This window comes from Zalophus californianus, chromosome X (genome assembly GCF_009762305.2).
Source record: "Zalophus californianus isolate mZalCal1 chromosome X, mZalCal1.pri.v2, whole genome shotgun sequence".
Classification (NCBI taxonomy): domain Eukaryota; kingdom Metazoa; phylum Chordata; class Mammalia; order Carnivora; family Otariidae; genus Zalophus; species Zalophus californianus.
In genome coordinates, this window is record NC_045612.1 from 87,669,830 (window position 1) to 87,684,930 (window position 15,101).

The 15,101-nt window shown below is 42.1% G+C and overlaps 2 protein-coding genes across 12 annotated transcripts in view; one reads left to right on the plus strand and one right to left on the minus strand.

The window, feature by feature from the left end:
* The first annotated feature begins 10,741 nt into the window (after positions 1 to 10,741).
* ZNF182 (zinc finger protein 182) overlaps positions 10,742 to 15,101 on the plus strand; it is a 45,115-nt gene continuing 40,755 nt past the window's right edge. For 3 of the 11 annotated variants that reach the window (XM_035725515.1, XM_035725520.1, XM_035725518.1), the window contains exons 1-2: positions 10,745 to 10,967; positions 11,308 to 11,348. The gene's annotated coding sequence lies outside the window, so the exon portion shown is untranslated. Of the gene's footprint in view, positions 10,968 to 11,307; positions 11,349 to 11,412; positions 11,470 to 12,264; positions 12,400 to 15,101 lie in introns of all 11 variants that reach the window. The other 8 variants (XM_035725519.1, XM_035725521.1, XM_027607356.2 and 5 more) reach the window with 5 other exon arrangements.
* Positions 13,034 to 13,550, minus strand: LOC113930221 (thymosin beta-4-like). Its single transcript, XM_035725530.1, has one exon. The coding sequence runs from the start codon at positions 13,432 to 13,434 to the stop codon at positions 13,300 to 13,302; it is 135 nt and encodes a 44-aa protein (XP_035581423.1). The 5' UTR covers positions 13,435 to 13,550; the 3' UTR covers positions 13,034 to 13,299.

The window sequence follows — 15,101 nt, forward strand, 5'->3', positions numbered from 1 at the left end:
GTTTGGGAAGCCCGGGCCTTATGAATTAAGTCTCTACTGCACAGGATAAACAAACATCTCAATAGGGACTGTATCATTTCCTACTCCTGTTTAGAAAGGACCTAAGGGGAAGAACAGAGTGCTCAGAGACCAGAGTGGCAGGTATTTTTATAGTGGAAGGGGTAAAAATGTTGTCTCTTCATGTGGACAACCTGTTGCCCTGCTGAAAGCAAATAAGCTGCCAACCGAAAATTCTATACCCACTCTATACCAGTAGTCAAAAAAATCAGGTGAAATAAAGCCTACATACAAAGCTACGAGAATTGATCACCAGTAGACTCGTACTGCTAGAAAAACTAAAGGGAGTTATTTAATCTGATCCCAAATGGAAGCAAGAATTAGAGAAAGGAATGAAGAGGTATAGAAAGGATGTACATAACAGGATGGAAAAACATATGCCATGAGAACACTGATAGAAAGCTATTGTAGCTACACTAATAGCAAAGTAGGCTGTAAGTAGAAGTATTGATAGAGATAAAGAGGGAAATTTCATAATAATAAAAGGGCCAAGTCAAGGGAAAATATAACAATCCCAAATTTTCAATCTACCTGTATTATTCATGTTTTTGTTGCTGCTGTAACAAATTACCATGAACTTGGCAGCGTAAAACAACACCCATTTTTACAACAAGTGCACTCCTTAATCCCTATCGCCTATTTCCCGCATCCTCCCCACCTGCCCTCTGGCAACCATCAGTTTGTTCTCTATAGTTAAGAGTTTGTTTCTTGGTTTGCCTCTATCTCTCTTGTTTTCCTTCGCTCATTTGTTTTGTTTCGTTAAATCCCACATGTGAATAAAATCATGTCATATTTGTCTTTCTCTGACTGACTTCTTTCACTTAGCATTATACACTCTAGCCCTATCCATGTTGTTGCAAATGGCAAGATTTCTTCCTTTTCTTGGCTGAGTAATAGTCCATCGTGTGTGTGTGTGTGTGTGTGTGTGTGTGTGTGTGTGTGTGTGTGTGTACCATTTCTCTCTTTTTTTAAAGATTTTATTTATTTGACAGAGAGACACAGCGAGAGAGGGAACACAAGCAGGGGGAGTGGGAGAGGGAGAAGCAGGCTTCCTGCCGAGCAGGAAGCCCGATGTGGGGCTCGATCCCTGGGATCACGACCTGAGCCGAAGGCAGACACTTAACGACTGAGCCACCCAGGTGCCCCTGTACCATTTCTTCTTTATCCATTCATCAATTGATGGACACTTGGGCTGCTGGCTATTGTAGATAATGCTGCTATAAACATTGGGGTGCATGTATCCCTTTGAATTAGTGTTCTTGTAATCTTAGGGTAAATACCTAGTAGTGTGATTGCTGGGTCATAGTGTAGTTCTATTTCTAACTTTTGGAGGAACCTCCATACTGTATTCCACAGTGGCTACACCAATTTGCATTCCGACCAACAATGTAAGAGGGCTCCCCTTTCTCCACATCCTCTCCAACATCTGTTGTTTCTTGTGTTGTTGATTTTAGCCATTCTGACAGGTGTGAGGTGATACCTCATTGTAGTTTTGACTTGCATTTCCCTGATGATAAGTGATGAGCACTTTTTCATGTGTCTTTTGGCCATCTGGATGTCTTCTTTTGAAAATGTCTATTCATATCTTCTGCCCATTTTTAAATTCGATTATTCAATTTTAGGATGTTGAGTTTTATATGTTCTTTATATATTTTGGATACTAACCTTTTATCAGATATGTTATTTGCAAATATCTTCTCCCATTCTGTAGGTTGTCTTTTAGTTTTGTTGATGGTTTCCTTTGCTGTGCAGAAGCTTTTCATATTGATATAGTCCCAGTAGTTTGCTTTTGTTTCCCTTGCCTCAGGAAACAAGCTAGAAAGAAGTTGCTGCAGCTGAGGTCGAATAAGTTACTGCCTGTGTTCTCTTCTAGGATTTTTATGGTTTCAGGTCTCACATTTAGGTCTTTAATCCATGTTGAATTTATTTTTTTGTGTATGATGTAAGAAAGTGGTCCAGTTTCATTCTTTTGCTTGTTGTTGTCCAGTTTTCCCAACACCATTTGTTGAAGAGAAATTTTTTCCCCCATTGGCTATTCTTTCCTGTTTTGTCAAAGATTAATTGACCATATAGTTGTGGATTCATTTCTGGGTATTCTATTCTGTTCCATGGATCTATGGGTCTATATTTATGCCAGTACCATACTGTTTTGATCACCACAGCTTTGTAATATAACTTGAAGTCTAGAATTGTGATGCCTCCAGCTTTGCTTTTCTTTTTCAGGGTTGCTTTGGCTATTTGGGGTCTTTTGTGGTTCCATACATATTTTAGGATTGTTCATTCTAGCTCTGTGAAAAATCCTGTTGGTATTTTGATAGGGATTGCTTTAAATGTGTAGATTGAGCTTTGGGTAGTATAGACATTTTAACAATATTTACTTTTCCAATCCATGAACACAGAATGTCTTTCCATTTCTTTGTGTCATCTCCAATTTCCTTTTCTTAAAAAAGATTTATTTATTTGAGAGAGAGAGAGAGAGAAAGAGCAAGCGAGTGGGGGGGGGGCAGAGGGAGAGGTGGAGGGAGAGAATCTCAAGCAGATTCCTTGCTGAGGGCAGAGCCTGACACAGGGCTTGATTTCACGACCCTGAGATCATGACCTGAGCCAAAACCAAGAGTCAGCTGCTCAACTGACTGAGTCACCCAGGCACCCCATCTTCAATTTCTTTTATCAGTATTTTATAGTTTTCAGAGTACAGGTCTTTCATCTCTTTGGCTAGGTTTATTCCTACGTATCTTATTGTTTTTGGTTCAATTGTAAGTGGGATTGGTTCCTTAATTTTCTCTTTCTGCTCCTTCATTATTGGTGTATAGAAATGTAACAGATTTCTGTACATTGATTTTGTATCCTGTAACTTTACTGAATTTGTGTATCAGTTCTAGCAGTTTCTTGGTGCAGTCTTTTGGGTTTTCTATGTACAGTATCATGTCATCTGCAAATAGTGAAAATTTTATTTTTTCCTTGCCTGTTTGGGTACTTTTTATTTCTTTCTGTTCTCTGATTGTGGTGGCTAGGACTTCCAGTACCCAGGTAAATAAAAGTAGTGATAGTGGACATCCCTGTCTTGTTCCTGACTGTAGAGGAGAAGCTCTCAGTTTTTCCCCGTTGAGTATGATGCTAGCTGTGGGTTTGTCATAGATGGCCTTTATTATGTTGAAGTATGTTCCCTCTAAACCTGCTTTGTTGAGGGTTTTTATCATGAATGGATGTTGTACTTTGTCAGATGCTTTTTCTACATCTATTGAAACGATTGCATGGTTCTTATCCTTTTATTAATATGATATATTACATTGATTGATTTGTGAATATTGAACCACCCTTGCAACCCAGAAATAAATCCCACTTGATCGTGGTGAATGATTTTTTTAATGTATTGTTGGATTTGATTTACTAATATTTTTTTAAAGATTTTATTTATTTATTTGTCAGAGAGAGAGCACAAAGCAGGGGGAGCGGCAGGCAGAGAGGGAGAAGCAGACTCCCTGCTGAGCAGGGACCCGATGTGGGACTCGATCCCAGGACCCTGGGATTATGATCTGAGCCAAAGGCAGACGCTTAACCGACTGAGCCACATAGGCGTCCCTGATTTGCTAGTATTTTATTGAGAATTTTTGCATCCGTATTCGTCAGGGATATTGGCCTGTAGTTCTCTTTTTTAGTGGTGTTTTTTATCTGGTTTTGGTATCAGGGTAATATAGAATGAATGTAGAAGTTTTCCTTCCTTTTCTATTTCTTGGAATAGTTTGAGAAGAATAGGTATTAATCCTTTTTAAAATATTTGGTAGAATTTGCCTGTGAAGCCATCTGGTCCTGGACTTTTATTTGTTGGGAGTTTTTTGATTATTGATTCAATTTCTTTGCTGGTTATTGCTCTGTTCAAATTTTCTATTTTTTCCTGTTTCAGTTTTGGTAACTGGTTGCAAGAACTTGTGAAATTCAGCCCCTCTTGTTTTCCAAGCCAGTGGCTTTGGGGAAACCTCCTTGTGTGTTCTTCTCTCTCTTGGCTTTCTCTGTGACCATAGTTCCCTCCCCTCTGCAGCACCCATGATCCCTTTGACCCCCAAACTAAGTCTCTGCACTTCCTACCTTCTTCAAGGTGGCCTCTTCTCTCCATTTAGTTGCAGAGTTTGTTCTGTCAGTCTTCAGGTTGATTTCTGGGGTATTTAGGATGATTTGATAGTCATCTAGTTTTGTTTGTGAGATGAGGCAAGCCTAGGGTCCTCCTACTCTGCTGCCATCTTCCTGCCTCCACCCCCCAACATCTGCTTTTAAGGGCTCATGTGATTACACTAGGCCCATATGGGTAATCCAGGATAATCTCTCTACATTAAGATGAACTGATTAATAATCTTAATTATATCTATAAAATCCCTTTTGTTATGTGATTAAATATATTCATTTATATGGCAACTCATCATATTCAGTTTCTGGGAATTAGGGCAGGGTATCTTTGGGTGTCCATGATTCTGCCTATTATATCGCCTAATCACATAGGTTCAAAATATATAAAGTGAAAGTTGATAGAATTAAAAGGAGAAATAGACAAATCCCCAAAATAGCTATGGACTTTAACACACCTCTCTCAGTGATGGAACAAGCAGAAAAAAAAATCAGAAATGATATAAAAGATTTGAACAACACAATTAACGAATTTCATGTAATTGGTACATAGACAACACCATGCCCAGCAACTGAAGAATTCACATTCTTTTCAGGTGCACAAAGAACATTTACCCAAGTAGATCCCATGCTGGTCTATAAAGAAAGTCTCAACAAATTTCAAAGGATGAAGTTTAACAGTGTATGTTCTCTGGCCACAGTGGAATTAAATTATATATCTACAACAGATAACTAGAAAATCCTCAAATGTCTGAAGATAAGTCACACACTTGTAAATAACTCATGGGTCAGGAAGAAATCACAGTAGAAATTAGAAAATGTCTTGGACCACATGTTAATGAGAATATGTCATCTCAGTGATGCAGAAAAAAACCTGACAAAAATCCAACATCCTTTCATGAAAAAACACTCAACAAACTAGGAGTAGAAGGGAACTTCCTCAACCTGATAAAAGGCATTTATGGGAAACCCATAGCTAACATCATACTCAATAGTGAAAGAACAAAAGCATTTCCTTAAGATCAGGAACAAGACAAGGAGGCCCACTTTTGCCACTTCTAATAAACATTGTACTCAGAGTTCTAGCCAGAGCAATTTTCAGTCAAGAAAAAGAAATTAAAGATACTCAAATTGGAACAGAAGTAAAACGATTTCTATTCCCAGATAATATCATCTTATATATATAAAATCCTAGAGAGTCCACAAAAAAACTATTAGAGTTCATAACTGAATTCAGCAAAGTGGCAGAATAGAAGATCAACACACAAAACACTTGTATTTTTATATACTGGCAATGAACAATCCGAAAAGGAAATTAAGAAATCAATTCTATTTATAATAGAATCAAAAAGAATAAAATACTTAGAAATAAATTTAACTAAGCAGGTGCAAGACTTGTGCACTGAAAAGTACAAAATATCAGTAAAAGAAATGAAAGAGACTTAAATAATGGAAAGAAATCCAGTGTTCATGGATTGGAAGACTTAAAATTGTGAAGATGGCAATACTCCCCAAAGCAATGTACACATTTAATGTAATCCCTATCAAAATTCCAATGGCCTTTTTTGCAGAAATGGAAAAGCAAATCCTAAAATTTATATGGAATTGCAAGGAGCCCCAACTAGTCAAGATATTCTTGAAAAAGAAAAAAATTGGAGAACTCCCACTTCCTGATTTCAAATCTTATTACAAAGCTACAGTAATTGAAACAGTGTGGTACAGGCACAAGGATAGACATATGTATATGTGTATATATACATATATATATACACATATATATGTATGTGTGTGTGTGTGTGTGTGTGTGTGTGTGTGTGTGTGTCAGTGGAATAAAATTGGAAGTCCAGAAACAAACCCACCCATGTACGGTCAGTTGATTTCAACAAGTGTGTCAAGACAATTAGATGGGGGAAAGAACAGTCTCTTCAACAATGTGCTAGGACAACTGGATATCCACATACAAAAGAAGGCAGTTGGATCCTGACCTCACATCACATATAAAAATTAACTCAAAATATATCAAAGACCTAAATATAAGAACTAAGAGTATAAAATTCTTTGACAAAAACATAGGGGTAAATCTTCATGACCTTTGATTTGGCAGTGGCTTCTGACATATGACACCAAAAGCATCAGCAACAAGGAAACAATAGGTAAATTGGACTTCATCAAAATTGAAAACTTCTGTACATCAAAGCACATTATCAGGAGAGTAAAAAGACAACTTAGAGAATGGGAGAAAGTATTACTAATCAGATATCTGATAAGGGTTTGGTATCCAAAATATATAAAGAACTCTTACAACTTAATAAAAAGACAAAAATCCATTTAAAAAATAGGTAAAAGCACCTGGTTGGTTCAGTCTGTGGAGCATGTGACTCTTGATCTCAGGGACATGCGTTCAAGCCCCATGTTGGGCATGGGGCCTACTTAAAAAAAAGATTTAAAAAGTGGGCAAAGGATTTGAAAGGACATCTCTCCAAGGACGATATACACATGGCCCATAAACACGTGAAAAGATTCTCACCATCATTAGTCATCAGGGAAATGCAAATCAAAACCACAATGAGATACCACTTCATACCTACTGGGATGGCTATAATAAAAACAAATAGAAAATGACAAGTGTTGGGCAGGTTGTGGAGAAATTGGAACTCTCCTACGCTGCTGGTGGGAATGTAAAATAGTGTAGCCACAGTGAAAAACAGTTTGGTGGTTCCTTGAGAAGTTAAACATAGAAATACCATATGGTCCAGCAATCCCACTCATAGGTATACACACAATAAAATTGAAAACAGGTGTCCAAACAAAAATTTGTACACAGATGTTCATAGCAACAGTATTCACAATAGCCAGAAGGTGGGCACAACCCCAATGTCTACCAACGGATGAATGGATAAGCCAAATGTGGTATATCCCTACAATAGAGTATTTAGCCATAAAAGGGAATGAATACTGATACATGACACCACATGGATGTATCTTGAAGACATTATGCTCAGTGAAGGAAGCCAGACACAAAAAGCCACATAGTGTATGATTCTATTTATACGAAATAGCCCAAATTGGCAAATCCATAGAGACAGAAAACAGATTAGTGTGAGGCAGGGGCTGAGGGTGCAGGGGGGAATTGGGGAATGACTCCTTTATGGGTAGGGAGTTTCATTTCGGGGTGGTGAAGATAGTCTGCAACTAGATAGTGGTAATGGTTGCACACCATTGGGAATGTACTAAATGACACTGAATTATACACTTTAAAATGGTAAAAATAATAAATTCCATGTTATATGTATTTATCACAATAAAAAAGGTGTTCATTCTCTCTCCCTTTCTCTACTATTGTGGTGTGTGTGATTGATTTTGTTCCTCATCATGTCTTCTCACAAGACCTTCAGGATCAAGCGATTCCTGGCCAAGAAACATAAGCAGAATTAACTTATTCCTCATTGGGTTTGAAAGAAAACTGGTGATAAAATCAGGTACAACTCCAAGAGGAGACACTGGGGAAGAACCAAGCTAGGTGTGTAAGGAATTGCACAGGATCTCACACACATAGTTATGCTGTATCAAGGTCACTTGTGTCTTACCTTATCAAGCCGAAAACATCACCACTACCTGGACAGCTGGACATGTTTAATTGGGAAAATGATTTTTCTGTTTGTTTCTGTGCTTCTGCACCAGCAGGTTGTTTCAGTAATGAATATGTGGGACCTTTTGTTTTTCTTTAAAGGTGTTAATATGGGGTGCAGTATGCGTGAATGGTGGCCACGAAGCAGAGTGGATGGAAGTGAATAAACAGTAGGACTGAATGGGGAAATCTGGGGCACAGTGGGAGGGAATAGATTAGAATGATTGGCAGCGTAGGAAGGAATGGGGAACCACGAGGGGCAAAGGTGAGCTGGAATGGAGGGGCCTGGCAGAGTCAGACTTTATATCTGAATGAGTCCTGTTCTTCTGGAAAGCATTGATGGAGAAGAAATACCCCTACTTATTTGCATTCCAGGAAATGGAGAACCGCAGAGTTCCCAGTATTAGCTCAGGCCACCATAACAAAATACCATGGACTGGGGGCTTAAACAACAGAAATTAATTTCTCACAGTTCTGGAAGCTGGGAAGTCCAAGATCTAGGCACCAGCTGATTTGGTTCCTGGGGAGAACTCTCTTCCAGGCTTGCAGAGGGCCACCTGCTCAATGTGTCCTCACATGACCTCTTCTTTGGGCAGAGGTGTCTCTTCTAAGGATGCTCATCCCATCCAACTGGGGCCCCACTGTATGAACTCATCTAACTTTAATTAGCCTCCCAAAGGTCCCATCTGCAAATATCATCATTTTGGGGGCCAGGGTTTCAACATATGAATTTTGAGGGGTACACAATTCAGTCCATAGCAATTCCCAATGCCTTTGCATATTTCAAGGTAAGACCTGTCTCCGTCCTTTCTGACTCAAGGGTGACACTTTTTCTATTTGCCTCTTGTTAAAAAAACACCCATAGGCTCAAAATGGAGTCACTTAGGCTGAGTTCCCAAATATATTCCCAAAGACATAATCTTTTTTTATTATTTAAATTTTGTTAGTTAACACACAGTGCGATATTGGTTTCTGGAGTAGAATTCAGTGATTCATCACTTACATACAAGACCCAGGGCTTGTCACAACAAATGCCCTCTTTAATACCCATCGCGCATCTAGCCCATCCCCACCCACCTCCCTCCATCAACCCTGTTTGTTCTCTATCATTAGGAGTCACTTACGGCTTGTTTCCCTCTCTCCTTGTTTTCTTTTCCCCCTTCCTCTATGTTCATCTGTTTTCTTTCTTAAATTCCACACATGAGTGAGATCATATGGTATTTGTCTTTCTCTAACTTATTTCACTTAGCATAATACACTCTAGCTCCATCCACACCGTGACAAATGACAAGATTTCATTCTTTTTAGGGCTGAGTAATATTCCATCGTATATATATACCACATCTTCTTTATCCATTCATCAGTCGATGGACATTTGGGCTCTTTCCATAGTTTGGCTATTGTTGATAATGCTGCTATAAACATTGGGGTGCATGTACCCCTTCAAATCTGCATTTTTGTATCCCCCAAAGTCATAATCTAATTGCAGTTTCAACCTCCCGCAGAAGTACAGTCTTAATCAGACAGCCAGGAATTTTTAAATCCACACCAATGAATCTGCCACTTGAGCCCTTTCCATACCCCTCCCCCAAAAGATGAGGTAATCTGCAGGATAAGACACCTTGCTTTTCCCCCTAGAGCGAGGCCTGGCCTGGAACAATCCTTTTCTTTTGTTAATAACTTTCTTGCCCCCACCCTTCTGTACAAACCTGGCATTTTTTACAACTCCTTGGAGCACCTCGCTACTTGCTGGGGGTGGGGTGCTGCCGCCCGACTCATGAACCGTTTAATAAAACCAACTAGATCTTCAAATTTACTTGGTTTGGTTATTTAACACTCTATAAAACCCCAGGTCCCTTTCCTTGCTTTTGAGATGTTCCTCATTAACGAGTTTTCCCCATTGCAATAGCCTGGGAAAAAATTATCTCCTTAATTATCCCGTGCATTTTCCCTTTCACATGACTAAGTGGTAGAGTGTGATTAATAGGGTAGAGTGTTTAAGGTCCAGGACCTGAGCCCTGTGTGCTGGTTGTTCCTCCACAGGTTACTGAGGCCCGGAGGCCTGGGACCTGGGCCCAAAGGACTCCGGACCCTGGCATCTCGACCCTCCCATAACTTTCTGGGGGCAGATTCCTAGAAAGGGGATGGAATGTGGACCTGGCGGATCACTGTCAGGTTCGGATTCTTATTTAGTCGCCGACTAGGACCTCCCTGTTGCCCCAGATCTCTCAGGCTTCTGTCTCTGGCTCTCCTTGCACTTATGCTTACCCTTGTCACTTTCTTCATAGGTCTCTTTCTCCGAGGACAGACTTTCCCCCATCTGCACTAGTGGTATCTCCCACAGAGGACCGCTAGCTGAATAGTATCTATCAGAAGGACTGTACTCCCCCGGTTCTCCACCCCCCCATCTCCCCAGTGTTACCTTCTTGCACCCCTACACTTTCTCCCCATTTCCCCAGTGGTAGAGGAAGGGATCATTCCCAGTTTGCCTCCCTTCTTCCCACTAATAGTTCCCAGGGATAACTGTACTATTCCCGGTCTCCCCATGCCCAACTCCGCCGTGGTATCTTCCCACGGAGGGGTTGGTCTTGTCCTCAGCCCTGCGTCGGTTCAGATCAGTTCCCATCAGACTCGCAACCACGCGCATAACTCGCCCATCACTAGCCTTTGCCCCAAGGGCCTCGCTCGTGGCAAGTTTTCAAAGTCCTCCCGAAATCCCATGTCTTCTGAACTTTCAGAGGCGCCGATCTCCGCTGTACGGAATTGGAACCTTTGAAAGATGTCTGCTCCCTGCCAAACCGGTTTACTGGCGCGGCCATTTCTCTGCCCCCCCCCCCCCCCCCGCCCCGTGCGGTCAAGGCCGTTGCTAAAAGCACACACGCACCGAGCTGCTACTGGCCGCTGACCCGACGGCTGCAGCGAGGGCAACTGCGCATGCGAGGACTAGAGCCGGCCCCCACCGACGGTGGGGTAAAGGACCAATAAAGTGGTTGTTGGAGGAACTTGAGAAACTCCAGGCGGACCTCGCCAGAATCCAGGTGGAAACCCGGAGAGCAGGGAATGGAGGGCGGACAGTTCGCTCGGAGCGGCAGGGAGACAGCGCTGGTCTGCGGGCGGAACGGCACGTGCGAGTGCGGGCTTTGTAAAGACGCGAATTCGCCGGGTGAGTACTTGGAGGGGGGCTCTGAGATGCGTCGTGAGAGTCTCTGGGGGCTAGGTAAGGGGGCCTCTAAGGTGAGTGGTGGGGTCTGTGGAGTGGGGCTGTAGGGGGTGGGGTGTGTGATGGGAGGTCTCTGGAGTCAGTGACGGGGGATCTCTGGGGTGCGTCATGGGGTCCGTGGGGTGAATAATGAGGGTTTTTGGGGTGATGGGGGTGTCTGGAGTCAGTGATGGGTGAGGGTGAGTGTTGGGAGGTCTGTGAGGACCGTGACCGATTGGTGTTGTTGAATGATGGGGCTGTGTGGGGCAAATGAATGTTCTTTCCTGTTTTTTCTTGGCTACAGCTAACCAGTTGGCGTTTATGGATTGCTAGCCTGATGATTTGGTGAGCTTTCCATTTTTCCATGTTATTGCAACCTCTTCTCTTTTCTTCTCCCCCCTCTCAACAGCTTTGCTTTTCTAGGCCACTGCCCTCTCTCCATAAGGCAGACATGACTAATTTCCAGGTAAGTTCTTACTTGCTCCCCTCTCCCTGACCAATGTGAAAACATTTAGAAGCAAAGAAGCAGTAATGTGTAGTGGTAAAGAGCACAGACTCTGGGGCCAAAATGCTCATAATAGCTTTGTGAGCTTAGGCGGTCTCTAACTTCTCTGTAGCTTAGTTTCCCCATTTGTAAAATGATGATGATGATACCTAAGCCTTTATGGTTGTTGTGAAGATCACTTGAGTTAATATTAAGTGTTTAGGGGGCGCCTGGGTGCCTCAGTTGGTTAAGAGTCTGCCTTTAGCTCAGGTCATGACCTCAAGGTCCTCAGATCAAGCTCTGCCTCAGCCTTCCTGCTCATCGGGGAGTGTGCTTCTCCCTCCCCTCTGTGCTCTCTCTCTCTCTCTCTCAAATAAATAAATAAAATCTTTAAAAAAAATTAAGTGTTTAGAACAAAGCCTGGCACACACATAATAAGCTTTATATATGGGTTTGACGTTATTATTTATACCATAAAATGTACATGTATAAACACATAAAAAGTTAGGATTAGGGAAACAGAGCAATACCAAAGCAAGGTTGAAATGTATATATGTAGGTCATAGGATCCTATATACTTATGTTGAGCTACAGTTCTTTTTCTGAGCTTCCTGGAAGCCGTCACATAAAGGGGAGAAACACTCACTTGATTTATCTTACCCATAGAGAGAAAGTAAGCCACTCCCTCAGAAGCAAAGATTTCCTGATGTTGAGGTTTCAAGGTATTTCTCTTATGGGTCAGCCATGTCCTCATCAGCAATCTTGTGATAATCACAGGGAGACGATTGTTCTGCATGTGACTTAAAGTATGTCTTCATACCAGCCAAAGGCGTCCTGCTGGGACAGAACTAAAGGGATGTGACACTTCAGGAAACCAAAGTCATGTCAGCACAAGCAGCTCTCGTGTTCGGGGTCAGTACAAGGATAAAACCTTAACGGTCAAGAAATAACCAGTAAACGGGGCACCTGGGTGGCTCAGTTGTTAAGCGGCTGCCTTTGGCTCAGGTCATGATCTCAGCGTCCTGGGATGGAGCCCCACATCAGGCTCCCCGCTTAGTGGGGACTCTCCCTCTCCCTCTCCCCCTGCTTGTGTTCCCTCTCTCGCTGTGTCTCTCTCTGTCAAATAAATAAATAAAATCTTAAAAGAAATAACCAGTAAACCCCATACCCTTCAAGTTATTTTCCAGGATTTTTTTAAATTGGAGTTTAATTAACATACGATGTTATATTAGTTTCAAATCAACATATTGATTTGACAATTTTCTACCTTACGCAATGCTCACCAGAGTAAGTGTAGTCACCATATGTCCCCAGACGACATTATTGCAGTATTATTGACGATATTCCCTATGCTGCACTTTTCTCTCCTTGACTTATTTATAACAGGCCATTTGTACTTCTTTTTTTTTTCAGGTTTTAAAACTTTTTATTGCATATTAAAAAATTGTGCATTCCAATTATTAAAATCATTTGAACAAAAAAAATGGCGCTCTGATTAAACTGCATTTGACAGCCTGCAGGACACCCCGGACCGGCTTGGTTTTTACTCTCGATTTCACTGTCTTCCCACCCAGCTTCTTCCTTCCCCAACACGCAAGTTCTTTTCCTTCCCTGCCAGCCAGACAGGCAGATGGGAGAGGCAGGCGCCTTGGTTGTCAGTACTTCTCGATTCTTTGATGTGAAAAGGGGTAGCACAGTCATTTAAACTTGATCCAACCACTTTGCATCTTACAAAGTTAAACAGCCAAAAGAAGTAAAATAAGAAGGCAATGCTTGTGGAATGTACAGTGCATATTGGCGGCGCGCGCCTCATTACGATTCGCCTGCTTGCTTCTCCTGCTCAATCGTTTCTTTTGAAGGCAGTGGATTTTTCTCTTGCGTTTCTGTCTTCTTCAATTTCGACTTAGCGAATTTCTCAATCTCAGCCATATCGGGTTTGTCAGACATGGTTGCAGAGGAAGCGGAGCGAGGTGTGCGTGCAAGTGAAGTCCGGTCTGCTCAGTGGCTGCCGCCGAATGCCCCGTTTGTACTTCTTAATCCCCTTTCTCTGTTTCACCCATCCTCCCACACACCTCCCCTCCAATACGGTTTTTTTCCTCATCTGGGGTTTCAGCAAAGCCGGAGTGATCCAAAGGTCTGCGTTTTTCCTTTTCAGGCTGAGAATTCATGATGTCCCTGACTATGTTCAGTTCTTTACCTTTTGCCCTTTTTTCTTTCTTTCTCTCTCTCTCTTTCTTTCTTTCATTCATTTGAGAGAGAAAGAGAGCGCGCCTGCACACACACACACACACATACACACACACACACACACAAGCGAGGGGAGGGGCAGAGGGAGAGGGAGAAGCATACTGTCCACTGAACTGAGTAGGGAGACCACTGCAGGGCTCAATCCCAGGACCCTGGGATCACGACCTGAGCCAAAGGCAGACGCCCAGTGACTGAGCCACCTAGACGCCTCTCTCTCCCTTTTGCCCTTTTTAAACATGTCTATATTGTTTTGTCATTTTTTTTCTCTCTCCCTACAAAAGAAGTAGCACCAAAAACTCAAACTCTTTTAGGAATGTACAACCTAAAAAGAGAAAATACGTCCAGGTTTCATATCATCACTCATTCCAGATAACCAATTCTATGGTGAATTTAATTTCCATCTATACCTCTCTCTGTCCCTTCTTCTTTATATTTACATACACGTAAAAGCATATTGTTGATACAGAACTTCCTTTGCTAACATATGCTCATAATATACAAACTTTTGCAATTCCCTGTTTTCTCTTTACATTTGATGAAGGTAGTAGGAGTAATGATAATGATAATACAGAGGATGGGGATGATGATGATGTTAGTGGCAGGAACAGAAGCTAACACGTAATGAGCCTGCACTGCACCGGGCACTCTACTAAGTACTTTATTTTATTTTTTAAGATTTTATTTATTTATTTAACAGAGAGAGAGAGAGAGAGAGCACACAAGCAGGGGGAGCGGCAGGCAGAGGGAGAGGGAGAAGCAGGCTCCCCCCTGAGCAGGGCTCGATCCCAGGACCCTGGGATCATGACCTGAGCCCACATGATGCTTAACAACTGACTGAGCCACCCAGGCGCCCCCTACTCAGTACTTCATACACATGACCACCTTAGTCCTCACAACCACCCTGAGAAGTGGGTACCTTTAATATCCGCATTCTACTAATGTGGAAACTGAGTCCCAGAGTGGGTAAGCAAGTGGCGTGGAGTTGCAGAGCTGGTTACTGGCATAGCTGGGACAGTCCCCACTCTGTGAATACTTGTCGATAGAAGATATTTCACTGTCAAGATCAATATCTTTTTTTTTTTTTAAGATTTTATTTATTTATTTGACAGAGAGAGACACAGCGAGAGAGGGAACACAAGCATGGGGAGTGGGAGAGGGAGAAGCAGGCTTCCCGCTGAGCAGGGAGCCCGATGCGGGGCTCGATCCCAGGACCCTGGGATCGTGACCTGAGCCGAAGGCAGACGCTTAACGACTGAGCCACCCAGCTGCCCCTAGACCAATATCTTTAACAGCTGCTTATTTTTGTCTTGTATGCATGTGCCACGATGCATAGCATGGCAGTAATCTTTCTTCTCCTCTATCTTGTA